Source organism: Toxotes jaculatrix, chromosome 22 (assembly GCF_017976425.1).
Source record: "Toxotes jaculatrix isolate fToxJac2 chromosome 22, fToxJac2.pri, whole genome shotgun sequence".
Taxonomy (NCBI): domain Eukaryota; kingdom Metazoa; phylum Chordata; class Actinopteri; family Toxotidae; genus Toxotes; species Toxotes jaculatrix.
In genome coordinates this window covers 6,706,373-6,721,755 of record NC_054415.1, presented here as the reverse complement: position 1 = coordinate 6,721,755, position 15,383 = coordinate 6,706,373, and the positions used below count along the sequence as shown (strand labels likewise).

Here is a 15,383-nt window from a genome sequence, read left to right as displayed (position 1 = left end):
CATGCCCTGTACTACCATGCATGTAAAATATGGCCCCTCTGTTTCATCATTCCCATTTCTACATATTTCTCACTTTAAGCAAATTTTGCTCCGCTTCATTAAAGGAGAAAATAATCCTAGTTACCAGTTACATGGTTAATTGACATTACAAGCTAACACTAACACATACTTTTCTAAAAGGGAGGTGAGAAGAACAACGATGACTCACCAGAACAGCACATTAAAAAGGCTATGGGGTTTTATCCTGCATAGCTGCCTGTTTAGCTCCCTGGCTGTCTCTCACCGTCTGCTTTGATTCTCTACGCCTCTAATGAAAACATGCTGACAGCTAATACCCCGTTCAATTTTACACCACATTTTCCCTTTGCATTAGAGCAATAAATACAAGTGACAGAGGATGATCAACACGTCGCCCCTCCATTGGATACACAAACAGAAAATAGGTTGGCCTTGGCCCCTCACATCATTTTAGCACCCAGAGTGTGTCTCAAGTCAAGCGGCTAATCATTAACCATTTAATTTGGATGCTTGTCCCCAGCTGACCTCTCTGAGCACTGTCATTTTAGCCACTTGAGAGGGGTCAAGGTAAGCCTTCACTATGAGCCCGTCCCAATCACATGAAATGGGGTCACATTTTTTTTTTATTACCTTCACATTAACTGTGTGTAGACAGAGGAAGCGCCAATACATTGTCCAGTACAATGAGACAAATTGTTTAACGGACAAGCTATTTGAAAGCAATCTTACTTTACAGAGAATATGTACAGTTTCATGCGCACAATAGACCAGATCATTGGAACAGGAGGGGGTCTTTGTGTCATTACACTTCAGCTGGACCTAGAACTGAACCACACATAAGACAAGAGTTAATGCAAGAACGACAACGCTGTGCTGATGTCCGCTCTTCTTTTCTGTCCCCTACATACTGTCCTTTGTCTGAATGACAGAAACAAAAACATTAGCATTAAGGAGTCAAGTCTTTAACTTTTCCTGCAATTTTAAAATTGGTGACTGTGACATACTAAAATAATCACTGTGGATGTTTTGTGAACTTCCACTTGCTATCGTTTTAGCAATCACATCCCCATGCTTCTTTCCCATTTCCAAGCAATCAGGGCATTTTGGGTGTTGTTGCACATAAGCAGATTCTGTGCTAATGAGCAGGGCTTTGCTTAACGAATGGAACAGCAGTGCTGCTTCCTCATTATTATAGCATGATCATTCTACTTCCGAAAAAATATTTTCATGCAATTTCATCACAGAATACACAAGATGTGTTTTGGAAATATACCTCTGTGAAACTAACATCAACACTCAACTCAGGAATTCTGGAAGGACCACTGAAGGAGGTCATTGTCCACCTGGCAGGCCATACTGGAGAATCACGCTACACTATGAATAACATGAGGGGACAGTGTCTACACAGACACTAAATATGTGAATGGCTCATCAATCATTAATTACCAAAAGTGGCACAATTAAGTCAAATCAGATTTTAACTTTAAGAAACCAATCATGCTAAAAAGTTCCAATAATAGAAGCAGGGGTCTAGCAAGTCATTTTGAATTCAGATGTGAATTCAGATGTGAAGACAAGCTGCGCCAACCCCCTGAGTCACAAAGAGTAAACTATCATTTAACAGTCTGAACCTTCCCATTGAATGAGGGGGTGTGGTGTCTGGAATGACAGATACAGAGAGCCTGTCAGCTTTTGAATTGCAGTCCAAATGCGGAAGCCTCTCAGCCCACAGTCAATCAGATCAATAGGCTGGAACCCAAATATGTGACTCCACTAAAATACCAATCAACAGGGAATAACTGTGAAAGGGGGAAATAGGGGAACACTCAATAATATTGATGTGAAGTGGCCTTGCACATTTGATAAGTCTCATTATGCAGAGGAACCAGAGGATCCAATAGGGAGTTAGGAAATGCTGCTGTGTATTGCCGCTACAATGTGCTTTTTTTCCCCAATATTACAGATATTACAGATGGAAGTGTAATATGCAAAAACCCCTGTATGTTTCTAATTCCTTTCTAGTTGCCTACGGATGCTCCAGTTGACCAAACCATATACTGCTTTTAAGAATCAACTAATCTGGGTGCCCAGAAGGAAGCAACTCCAAGCCTAAATGCAGCCATCTGGGTACACTTTGGACTTTGAACACTATGACCCTGAGCTGCGATATTCAATGCTGAGAAACTGTTGTAAAAGGATGGGAATTTTGTAATAACGGTACTCCAGTGATTTAGCATTGCTCTTACACACCACTGGAGGACTCATGAGAGACAGATTTAAAAACAAGAATGGTCACAACTGATGCAGCAGAGGCTCAGATGTTCTGACCCTTCAAGAAAAATAAGCAGAATCCACCTAGCAGCTTCACTTCCCTTGAATTGGGACGTACCACTGACGAGTCTGCTAGCTCTGCCTAGGTAATTTGTTTTATAAGTAGAAATGCCCCGCTTAGGTAATTCAAGCTTCCAGTTAAAATGTGTCATCCCGATGCTCAAGCCAAGGTGACATCACTAGCGTTATTTCCTCAGGGTTGACAACATTCCCACAAGAACACAGAGAACATTATACTACCAATGTGCAAAGACATGGTGGAGGCCCCTTTAAGTGACATTTATATAAATGACTATGTAACTAGAAAAAATTGTGATAAACAGAGACTGAGAAAGGCAAAACCGAAACAGAACTTGTGCTTATATTGTCGTGTGCAGAGGAAATGAACTTCAGATACTCTTTCTGACACACACGGGGATTCTTGCCACTATGGAAACACGGTTTGTTTGGCAAGTGCAGCATACTAGCACAACTAGAAGGACACGTGTAAAAGCAAGCAGCTGGTTTAAAAACTTCAACCTTTAGTTTCGATCTTTTCTATGTCTGAGTAATGCCCTACAGGCTTCACCTTTTATTTCATTACACTGCTGCACTGCAGCTGGGTTAATGGTTTACATTTGTCAAACAGACACATGCAATATTTGAATAAGCTTTTGGCAGTGTTCATTGTCACAGTTTAGAAAGCACATTGTACAGTGAGCATAATCAACTCTTTTCAGACTCAACATTGGTATGTTAATTACCAGAATCAATTTGAATCACAGCCCAATGAATTGAAACCTCAATGAATTGGGAGACCTTAGAGATATCCAGAAAATAGCAGCAGTAGTGCCACGCTATATTAAATTTAGCTTAATCCAAACAGGTCATGCCTCTGAGTCTTAGATTTAGAAAACTATTGGAAGTAGAGTGGTCCATTCATGCACAGCTGAAACAAGAAAGTTCAGTCAAACCTCTTTGGATGAAAGGAAAAAAAAAGCTTAGAAACGAGGAGGATTAGCAAAGGATTGTCTTAAGAAGTTCGTGAAATGACCAACCAACTAATTAGAAATCCCTTTTCAATTGTCAAGCTCCTGTAATCTTAAATGATGGATTAATTTCCCAAGCCAATGACAAATGAGCTGACTGTAAGTATCAAAACTCAGTGGCTGCGTACCAAGTGGGACAGCACCTGCTGCGAGGGGAAACAAATGTGGACCTAGTCAAGCTTATCATTGGCAGCGGAGTTGCAAATAAGTGCACAAATAAAACCAAATATTTCTACACCCTGGGTAAAGCTGCCTTTGCTCTCCAAGGTAAAAACACAATTTATAACTTAAACCTATTAAAAGTTTGGTTTTTGTTAGAAATCACAAAACAATTTACTCTCAGTCTCATCTCTCAGTATTAGTTTGATATTAAAAACATGCTAACAATATTCAGTCGTCTTACTGACTCACAAACTTATAGAGAAACCAATACTGTTAAGACTTCTTTATGCTTTATAACAAAAAGCGCCGGGAGGTTAAAGGACCTAGGCTGGCCACATTCTCTTTCTGAGGTGAAGATTAGGTAGAATGAGCAAGGGAGGACAAGTAGACTTACGAAACAACCAGTGTCACTCACACTACAAATATGACAGGCCTCTGTGTTAACCAACCTGACACAGCCACATGCATGTTTAGACAACTCATACTCTCCCAACCAACAAATTCCAATTCAGCACGTTCTTCACAGTTCAGACAATGGCCTGTTGGCCTGTATCGCTGACAATGAAGGCAGCAAAAGAGACTGCATGGTGTACCTTGCACACTGACCACACTCTCAATAAATGGAAGATCAAGAATTAAATAGTGCGGGTTGTGATTCCTGAATGACAGATGCTTTGTGCCGTAGTATAGCATGGTATTTATGGCATTCCTTTTGGTCAGGAAATTTTTCCCTTGCTTTGAGACACTGAATACAGAGGACTGCTGCTGCTGCTACAGTGAATATGCGGTGCCGTTTTAATCTGGGATCAAACTGAAAATCCCCTCCCATAAGAGTTCAGTCAAGGTCATACTGGCGATTAGGCAGGCTGTCTATAGAGAGACAAACTGAGACAGAGAGAGAAAGACTAATAAAAAAAAAGAGAGAAAGTGAGGTAGTGCAACCATTTTCCGCAACTATTAGCAAGGGTCCTATCTTTACGGTGAATGGGTTGGTGGCAAAAGAGTAACACAGAGGAGCTATTCAAAAGATGAACTCACTCCTTCCCTAACATGTTCAAGTCATTACTACCCAGCCTTACAGCCTCCTGTTTTGTCCGCCACATGTGGAACATTGACCTGCCTAGAGCCTGGTACTGTGCCCAGGCAGACAGCTGGTCTGTCTGAAGCCTACACACAGATACACGTAGACACGCACACACAAGAGACACAGAGGTGAAAAGGGGGGGGGGGTGGTTGAGGGACATATCCACAAGCCTTGAAATAGAGCAGGACTGGCCCAGGTCAGAGCCAGCCTGCCTGGCCACCTGTCTGGCATATGAGTTTTCCAAGGAAGTGATGTCAAGGTATTCACAATGTGGATGACATGGCCAATGACACGCCTCCTAAACTATGTGTGCACCAAATTAGAATTCCAACAACCGCTCACTACTAGCACTGTTGTGAAAACATCCTGTATTTGATTCAGTTAAACAACAGTCATGATGTTGAGTGTAGTGGAAAAGGTACTCTACCATCTGTAGGTGAAGTTTTTAATCGGCTGCAGAGTCCTTGAATATCCCCATAAGATTCCCCAATTTTGTTTAGTGCCTCGGCGCCTCTCAGTTCCATAAGGGAGCGCAGTTCTTTGAGTGTGCAGCCAAACTCTCCATCGTGGTTGGCCTCCACCATGGAGTTCTTCACCCCGCTGTATGAGTTGTTTGCCATTGTCTCGCCGCCTCCGCACTCAATTGCAAAGCGTTGTTGCTTTGGCTCAACGATGGGGGTAAATTAAAAAAAAACTAAAAAAAAAAAAAAAGGAAAAAAAAATAAAAAGACTTGTCCTGGAAAAGCTTAAATCCTCAAGAGTGAGAATGCAGTAGTAGTTCCCATAAACAGCTGACAGGCCCTTCACAGGCAGCTGGAGTCACACGCCAGGTAGCAGGGCAGGGATATTACAAAACAAGCCATTTCCCTTGGAGAGCTGAGTTCCTAGTCTTTCATGGTGACTGAGGATCACCCACAGAGCCGGAGATCACCATGGATGTAAATCTGAAAGAGAAGCGTAAACATACACCAAAACTGACTTTAGTGACTGTTGAACTGAGTGTTATTTCATGTACAGCAGGGTTTCCTATACATTTATTGATAACACACTGAAAACCAATGACTGATCAATCCCTTGCAAACAACAGTGATATCAAAAGGACAAAAAGAAGGAATGGACATGTCTGGCAAACATAAATTCCTGCCTTCACTTTGTGAGAACACAGCTGTATTGAAGACAAACAAGCAAGCCAGCAAAGTTGAGAGGCAGATTTTCTGTTGTCTCAAACACAGGGAAGCACATTTTCTGCTGATATTACCAAAACAGAAAATAGAAAAAAAATCTCTTCTCATTTTGGTTTATACAGATACATGTTTTTACATTTTATTGCAATATCATTACCTATGCAGTTTTTTTGTAACTGTGTTAACCTATTACTGGGCATGTTCTCTGTGATGCCAGGTGCATACTCCAGTGTTGATGTTTGTGAATACTTATTCTCAAGGTAGCACGTTAAACAATATGTTGATGTCACGTTCTTTCCATCTGCTATACGGCTACACTGGCAAACACCTTTGTTGAAACATTTTACTGATGCATGAGAGGAAACATGGAGGCCCTTAGACAAATCCACTCGGCTACTGAGACAAGTTGTAAAGTAATTAGCTAAACTGCCAAGAGCCATTGTCATGAGATTTCGATTAGCTGTACTTGAGTTGTATTAAAATAATAATAGTTTTGTCATCTGGACAAAACTCCTGTCTGGTAATGTGCACTCTGCTTCCCGGTCAGAATATGTGAGTAGAATGGAGCATTAGTATTCAATAATCACTCTGCTCCGAGCTGCTCCCAGGGTTTTTCCTGCATCGACAATTTAAAGGTAGGTCTTTTCCCCTCTGCAATGCTTATCTACTGTTAATACAAACTCTACACTTCTTGCAGCTGTTTCACAGGCTTCCAGCAGCATCTCCCTGTTCCTTGCATTTGTTGGATTTGAGTTGACTCGCTGTGCTTGGTTGCATTTCATTTGCTGGCTTCTGACTGGCTGAAGGATGTGTGTTAAAACTACTTAATGCACATAGGATACAGCTTATTCACTAGCCAAAATGAATTTCCTGGTCAGTAGTTGGTAACCTGCTCACTGATTTTAAACAGTAGCAAGTCCAGTAAACCACCAGATAAATAGATAGAATCTACCTGCAGAACAAAAACACAAATACTCTCATTAAGAATTTGTGTTTCAAAAAAAATATGCTGCAGAACTTTGCACAGAGGGAGTAATAAAATTCAGTAATAGCACCATGTAACTATTCAGTGATCCACTTTGAAATGAACTGTGTCTGGCTAGAAGGGCACCTCATTATCAGTGGACTGACAACACAGGTATTTGGTGCTGTAATTAATACTGAGGACGGCGGGGAAAATTACACAGTGTTCCCTAAGTGGAATTGAAGTTACTGATTAGTGAGTGCAACATAAAAAATAAACCCAGCTTCTATAGAGAAAACTATTTTGATTTTTCTGTGCTTTTTATTATTACTTGGTGATGTCCTTATTTTTAAATACTGGGTGGAAACTTACAACTACTTTACAGACTATGAGGCTGATCTGCACAATAAAGAACAACAGCTTCTTCTTCTAGTATGACCAGATGTAAAGTAAAGCATTACAGCCAAATCTTGGCGTCTAGAATTCAATATCTAAATGTCTGTCTCGCTGTTACATCATTACCTTGTCATGTCAAACAACAGGTTTGTCACAGAAAGGAAATCTTCATCAGAGTCAGAAAAAAAAAGTCACAAGCTTCCCTGCAGAGTAACTGGTGGGGTAACGTAGTGAACAAGCACCAACTGACTGATTACCTTAGGAAAAGCCTTCTGTTTAATCTAATTAAGACTATCTGCAGTATCAGGGAGCTCCATGGTGCTCTACATGGGGGAGTCCGTTCTAATGAGAGGTTGCTGTCCATTCAGCTTTAATCAGCCTAACACAATGAGGCTGATTCATTCATGTCGGATTGGATTTATTTGAAAGATTCAACAAGATGGGCTTCATTACTAGTCTGAAACAATTTGTGAAACACTATACTGTACTTTCAGGTGGAAAGCCATGTCAGACTATAATCTGCACTGAAGAGATCCTGGATTTAGCCATTTGATACACAGAGTTAGGCACTAGTGCAGACAGACAGGGATGTTTTTCCTCGTCTGGAAAAACGCTGCAGTTACCCCTCAGCTGGGGAGGTTTTACTCACTTTCTGAATTTCTGGCTATAACACAAAGATCAAAACATGTTTAAGAGAACACCAATCATGTATCTTTACACCAAACAGGACTTCAAACATGCAAATCCAAACTAACATCCAAAACTCAAAAATATGTCAGAACTTGAAACTGGGACACAGATGCCGAAGGAGAGAAAATGTAGAGTTTATTATTGCTCACTGCACAAATGAATGCTTGCAGCTTATTCCATTGAGATTCTTGGAAACTATTCTGTCACATGTTGAGATTCTATTTGGAGCCATCTGCCATGGAAAACGGGACAGAATTTATTATTTATTACACAGCATAATTGCAGGGCCGGGTGTATTACTGAGGTGGGAGAGCTTGCAGAAATCCCTATTTTGAGGAGGAAATACACCTCTCTGCACCTCGTGTACTGACCACGGATTCAGAGTCTAGATGACTGAGAATGTTCACAGACAGATTTAAGGTCTACAATGCATGCTGACATATCCATTAAGAAAGGCAACATCCGCGATGTTGTCTTGCCAAATAACATCATATGACATCAATTATTATGATTCATACCACTGAACACTACGCTAACTTTTCAAAAATGTCTGCTTAAGCTTCATCTCTCGATAGCCCAAGTTAGACCCATGGACCCCTAGGTCAGTTACACCTGTGTCAAACTTTAGACGTGAGAAATGAGACATTTAACGTCAGACTGGAGTTTCTTCAGTCATGGTAACACCCAGTGACTAACAAGCACGCTACCTCTTTGAATAGGGAGCCATAAGTATTACACTTTCTGATGTATAATATGGCTGAGCAATGTTTTGAGTTAAACATTAATCATCAGTGCTGATCGGCAATGTGACAACAACAAACTTTATGATTCATGTTAAAGTAATATTAATTAAAATAATTCAAAACCTTCAAGCTTTTAAATCAGGTGAGCTGTTTCTTAATCTCTTTCAGTCAATTCTGCGTGATTTCATCGTGGTTACATCCCAGTTTTGGAGTCGTTTGATAAAACTGTACTTAAAAATCATTGTATGAAAATGCAGACACTAATCAGCCATGATGTGCACATTCTCCAGTCCATTTCATATTTAAAAACACGACATGCTGCCATCTCTCTGTAAGGTTAATTAATTGTCAATTTCAAATAAAACCACAGACCACAGACTCCAACTAGTGAATTTCAAATTGCACCTTGCAAAACCATGACAGTAAAGGACTTATCCAAAATGGTAAAAAATTTCACTAGTCTTGGGTACCACATGAGCAGCGCACATAATTCTCCGCCTTCTCCATTTCCTTGTGTTCACGTCTTATTCTATGGGCCCTTTCCTACATTCACACTCCCTAACCCCACGAGCAGCAACAATGCCAAGCTGAAGGAAGTGCCAACATTTGCTGTGCTGCGACAGTTTCGGGTTGCGGAGCAGGTCACATGTCACAACAGTGGAAAATCATTGTGATTGGATCTCCACGCCAACAGCTGGCATGGTATGGTTGAATGACAGAGGCTAAGGTTAACCCTTTGTAGACAACCGCAGCAAAACCATAGCTCAGCATGAATATGTGCCGGTTTCACCCAAGGACCAGAGACTTGTAAGTCATAAGTCTCTGCTTAACCCAAGCTATTTAAGGCTGCGATCACACATTAGATGCACACTAAATCCCCCACCCAGAAGGGCTGTGGCAAGTGGAAAGAAGTAGATGGGACAACAGTGGTGGCCATCTCAGAAATACACTCATGTCTTTGTTTCCACGCTAAGGAAACCCTCTGGCAGTTTGTACACCTCTACGTGCCAACAACTCGATGCAAGTCGAGGATAGCAATTCTAGGGATCCCTCTGCAATGGAGCTGCCTAATGCGAGGGGTGGTATTTTTAGCTTCCCCCAGACTGCCCCTCCCCCCACTGCTAGCCATTGCTGAACTGGGTCAGGCCATGTAAATGTGGAGGGTACAAAGCAGAGACACCCAGCCCTCCTTGTGCTGCAGGGCTTGTAGCTCACAGCGCTTCTTCACCCCCCAGACTGGAAACTCAAATGCTGTCAGGCTGCCAATTCATAAGAACGCACAGTCAGAGGTGTCACCGTCAACACACTTCTCGTCTTCGGCTCTTCTTACTTCACGTATGGAGGGATATGTGATGGTCTCTAAAATGAAAATAAAACCTAATCTTTTCACCTGGATTTAAGGGGTTGCAATTAATCAACAACGAGATGTTTACTTCAAATACACTTTTTTTTTCATGCAACGCTGCAGCTGTATGGTACTAAATAAATCAATGGACTTATGTTGTTAAACCTTTATGTAAACAAATGACGTGACGTTTTTTTTTCCAACAACTTAAGGAGTATCCATGGATTCAATCAATGCAAACAGCAAAGATAAGTCACAAGATCAAAGTGGGTAAAGTGCATACTAGCACTCACTATTTAGAAGCCAAGAGGAATTACCTTGCCTCTTCAAAACCTCATCAATGCACCAAGTGTCGTGTCACACAAAGTTTACAGTTTGCAGTGTTTCTTCATATCCTTACAGCTTCTAATCATTGTGAAGATGTCTGTGTAATTGGCAAGAGGTCACATGGTGTAATCATTTACTTCTCATTTGCTCAACAAGCATTTCCAAGCAATACTGAGTCCTGAAAAACTATACTCTTGTTAAGGAAAAATGAATTATAATAGAAAAAAAGACATTTTCTTTGAGGACAAAATGTACTATGAAACATTTTAACTACCAAAAAGGAACCAGGTTTGTCCCAGCCTAAGTATTCACTGTGTAGTCATCATTAGACTGTGAAAAGGACTTTGATTTTTAAAAGAATCATATTCTACCACCAAAATCCTACTCTGCTGCACCCTTTTTCTGTATCATTAACAGAACTGCATGTCTAACTAGTGACTGTGAAATGATTATAGTTTTCATTAGGATGTGAGAAAACCAGGGGGGATGGTTTTATTTAGCCATTACGGAGTCCTTCATGTCCATAGGATGGAAAATATTCCAAAATGAAGCATCTTTCTTTCATTGAGCCACTTTGAAGATGAGAAGCTCTCTGTGTTCTTTGTTATGTGTGATTCTACATAGCGGCTCAGTGGCCTGAGGTCCTGCCGCCCCTGCCATTTGCTGCCAGAGTCTGACCTTGCTGTCCTTACCATTTCAATTTCAGGATGCACTTGCGTTGAGCATTAAAATCGTTTTACAACGGCCTGTGGTAGAGAATGCAGTTAGTGATAGACAAACATATATGTATACAGTGCTGTTATAGACTAATTCAGGGAAGTAGGTGGAAGTAAATGAAGTCTGAAAGCTAATGCATGGTTGATATACTGCACTTTCACATCCATCCTCTAAAAGTCGGCCAAAGCTGGTAGTTAACTTTTTTATTTTAAAGGCTACTGTATTTCATAATAAATTTCCGACTAGTGTTTTATGACTGATTTACATTCACCTAGGCTACCTTTATCCAGGATGGTTTAAGCCAACCATCCTTGCTTTCACTGTCCGTGAAACTACATTCAGTGTGACTAGGCCTGCTGTAATGGCAGCGTAACTAGACAGCACAACACAAACATCTGGTGGATATGTCTATAGATGGTCAAAAATGTGTTGTGAAGACAAGACATTGGACATCTATGTTTTCAAAGTCTGATAGGAAGAAATTAAATTTTACTTAGTGTCACTCAAGCAAAGTCACCAGGATCTTAACATTGATGATAATTACAAAATAACCTAACATTAGTCCCTCTGATGACTTATAAAATAACTCATAAGAGGGACTTCCAGCAAATACATTTGAAGAATCCTGGTAATTGTTTTCTTATTTGGGTAAAGCCGTATGACATGGTCGTTATGGGCCTGATGAAGCAACGTTTCAAATTTTTCAGAAAGCTTCTACAAGCTTGTTTGTGTGGAGATAACTATAGCAGGATAAGGCTGTGAGCCTCATGCCACAAATGATAAGGTCCACCACAACACGCAATTCTTTACTGAAACAGCATTGGAGTCTAGCAGTTTGGTTATATTTTAATCACGATGATGTTACAAAGGTTAATGAGAAATTGTCATTTTTAATTCTATAGAGATGCACACTGACTAATAAGAAAGCCAAATCTTCCTTTTCAGAAATGCCCACACTTACAGAAATGCCTGGTAGACCTGTAGCATAGTTAAACCTTCTAGCTGTCATGATGACTAATTCATGATATTTTGCAGTGTGTGCCTTAGAATTGTTTAGGTGCGCAGAATCATAGTTTATCATATTAGTTTTGCCAATTCTTCAAATTATAAACCCCTGGGTCTCCCTGCAACTATAACATTAACCCAGTGTTTTAAAACAGCACATTAATTTTAGTCATACTGGTGTTTTTTGTTCCTACTGCTTGCTAGGCCGCATATGAATGATTGAGTCAAACTCCATGTAACCTAAAACCTCTGCTTGGAATAACCTTGGCCTTACAATCCACAAAGAAAAGGAAAGATAAGCAAAACTCCATCATAAGTAAATAGTAACATAAATACACTGTTCTTAATGGTACAAAACCAGACTATATTTAGCTTTCCATGCCAGTTTACATGAGGCTCAAAGTCACCTTAGATTAACGACCTACAGTGGTTTGCTCTCTAATATAATGGTTTATACTAGGCATCTGACTGAGACATACAGACTGAAATAAAGGATAAACATTAGCAATTGTTGAGCTTAACAATATTTATTATTTTTTTAGGCTATGCTTGTAATTGGCTCAAGTGCAGAGCATGACAATGAAATGAGTGGACATATCAAGCAGCTGTGAGGGGGGCTCATCCGTGGTGAGCTAGGGACAGACTTGACAGGCGATAACTGCCTGGAAGAAAGTGCACTCAGTATACTGCATTACTTCACAGACTATCGCTCCGTGACCACCAACAGCACTTATTTTAACAGCAAGCTATGATGTTAGATTAGGAGAAATCGCTTAATCACCAGCATGCCTAATGACCCTAATATGCACTGCACAAAAGAGGAAAACCTAGAGCTGTAGTCTTGAGAGGCTGTTGTTCTACAAAATGCACGTAGGGAAAACACTATCCAGCAGAGCCACACACCCAAGGAGGTCAAGTGATCTTGCCTCTGAGATATAACCACTTTCCGAAACAATTTACAAAACAAGTGTAACAACTACTGACTCATATCCTTTAGTCAGGGTGAGGAGGACTGTCAGTTGCCAGCCATTATGAAAAAGCATGGTACAGCAAGGAATAAGAAAGGATATTTTTGTCATTCTTGAGTGACAGCAACAGTCTGAGTTCAAAGGGCTCAGACACAGCGACAGATTGTGTTACTGATGGTTTAAGTGAATCATTAAACAAACTCTGAATCCTCTGTATGCTGAGCTGAGCAGCTATAATGACATATCACTCATCAATAAACCTAGAAAAAAAAGTCTTATGTAGGAAAATCTAGAAATGTTACTATGGAAAACTAAATTCCAACAACTCTTTACATGTGGAGCACACTGCAACACTATTCTGACTATAATGCCTGGCTATAAAATTGCTTAGCTGTCATTATATTATGCAATATGTCTACACTGATGACCATACCATACTACCATAACTGGCAAGCCTTGTATCACTGAATCACAGCCTATTCACATTGAGCTCAAGCAGAATTTTGTACTCAAATATTTATAATAAAACCACAATGCTACTTACAATCCACTGAAGGATCACAAGTCATTATATACAAACACAGGAAGACTGTGCTGGCGCTGCAGCAAGCCCGGTGCTATTTAATTGGATAAGGAGTGATCCCTTCAACTGGACACCAAAAGGTGCTCAGGGGCTGCTCTCCACATCAGCCCTGGAAACTTGCAGGTAATGGTAACGAAACTATATTACATCAAGACCAAACGTGTGACGTTAATTTACATAATCAACTCGCAGAAGCTGGAAATACGAGATACAACACCGCTATAAGGTAACTGGTGAGGTAATTTAAAGCGCCGTGCTACGTTCAAGGTTTCGCGAAACTGAATTTCAGTTGCCGTGGTAGTCAGGTAGTGCACATTACTTTTATATTTTTTATTTTTATTTTAATTGCGATGTTGAATGGCTTCCACTGCACTGATGGAAAGTAGCAGGTTCCTACTATGACATTTAGGTTATAAGACAGACAGGGTGCACAATAGTGTTTCCTATGGAGGTACCGTCGGCGGTTGGGGTTAAGCATCGACAGGCTGATGTTACAGCTTAAGTCTGGGAGCAGGATAAAGTGCAGGGTTACACAAATCGACGGGGTAACAGAATTCGACACAACGCCGGCAAATGATATTGCCCGGCTGGATGTCTTAACTTTGACAGCGTGGGGAGACGTCGGACGATAAACGGCGTTACTGATACTCGAGTTAAATGGCATTAAATGGTGTCTCCTCTGTAGTGACAGACAAACGACGAAATGACTTTAATGTGCCCACACGAGTGCCCCTCTGAGCTCCCCGAGTTGTCCGTGTTGAGGCACCGCAGTGCGTGGACTCCTACACTCGGCAGAGCACCGCTCCAGGCCGGTTGATATTGCCCCACTAATGTTAGCTTACTGTCCTTATCTTTCTGCCTATAAAAGGGTGATCCACATAACGTTAAACGGGCTGAATGACAAGTCGTAAACGGCACTCCGGTGTAACTCTGGGGTTTGAACGTCAGAATGAAATGCGGGAAACTTTCTCGTAACGATGAGCTTCAACATCTAAACGTCAATCTGCTGCCCAAGAGAGACTGTAGCATGTGGAGGTTCAACGTTAAAAAACAACGATCCAAGCTAAGCCTATGGTGTTAGCCAACTAGCTCACAAGCGTTAGCTTACACTGATTGTAAAGAAGGGAAATATACAAAAGGCACTTCCAACAGCTTGACAAGTCGAAAAACTTAGCCCGGAGCAAGGCATAAGTCTAAGTAAACTAAGTCCAGGCAAAGAAAATCTGGCAGCATCCTGGTTGAATAGCTACCTGGGTTGGAAAACGAGACGCCCAATGTCAGTATCTATCCAAGATATAACGTTAGCTAACGATGTTAGCTTGGTATAAAGCTAACTACCCAAGGCAGCTACCCACCAGTGGCTGGCCCTCGTTGATCACTGCATACAAAAATGAATACTTAACCGGTCCGGGTTTTCTATGCAACGTCTAAACCACTGGGAAACAGCCCCTATCTCGCGGCGTTTTTGTTACGCGAGCACGGGAAAACAGAACAAAAAGAAATACTTACTCCGTTCTCTGAAGAGCACCCCAGGTCTCTTTCTCTCTTTAACTCCCCCTCAGTCTCACCAAAGACTGGACTCTCTCCCCTGATCTGAGGTAAAATCCCGCCCACTGCGCTGTCACCACCACAACCAAAGTCTCCAGCTTCAAGCGTCAAGATAATTCCCATCCCTTTGGAGCCAATGGAAACACATGTCCACTTGACCGGAAACCATTTGACACATGCGTACAGCTGTTTAAATCGTTGCAATAACGGTTCACTGGCATGATGTCGCCACAAATACTGTACTCAATAGTTAACTTATCCGCATAATACTGATGAACACGGTAGACACA

At 41.1% G+C, this 15,383-nt stretch overlaps 1 protein-coding gene across 2 annotated transcripts in view; it reads right to left on the bottom strand.

Moving 5' to 3' along the window:
• atp2b1a (ATPase plasma membrane Ca2+ transporting 1a) overlaps positions 1-15,122 on the bottom strand; it is a 35,046-nt gene extending 19,924 nt beyond the window's left edge. For both annotated transcript variants that reach the window (XM_041029839.1, XM_041029840.1), the window contains exons 1-2: positions 15,055-15,122; positions 5,051-5,567 (exon numbers count right to left, since the gene is read on the bottom strand). In XM_041029839.1, the coding sequence (XP_040885773.1) occupies positions 5,051-5,243 (193 nt within the window). In that variant the 5' untranslated portion in view covers positions 5,244-5,567; positions 15,055-15,122. The remainder of the gene's footprint in view (positions 1-5,050; positions 5,568-15,054) is intronic.
• Between the last annotated feature and the right edge of the window lie 261 nt (positions 15,123-15,383).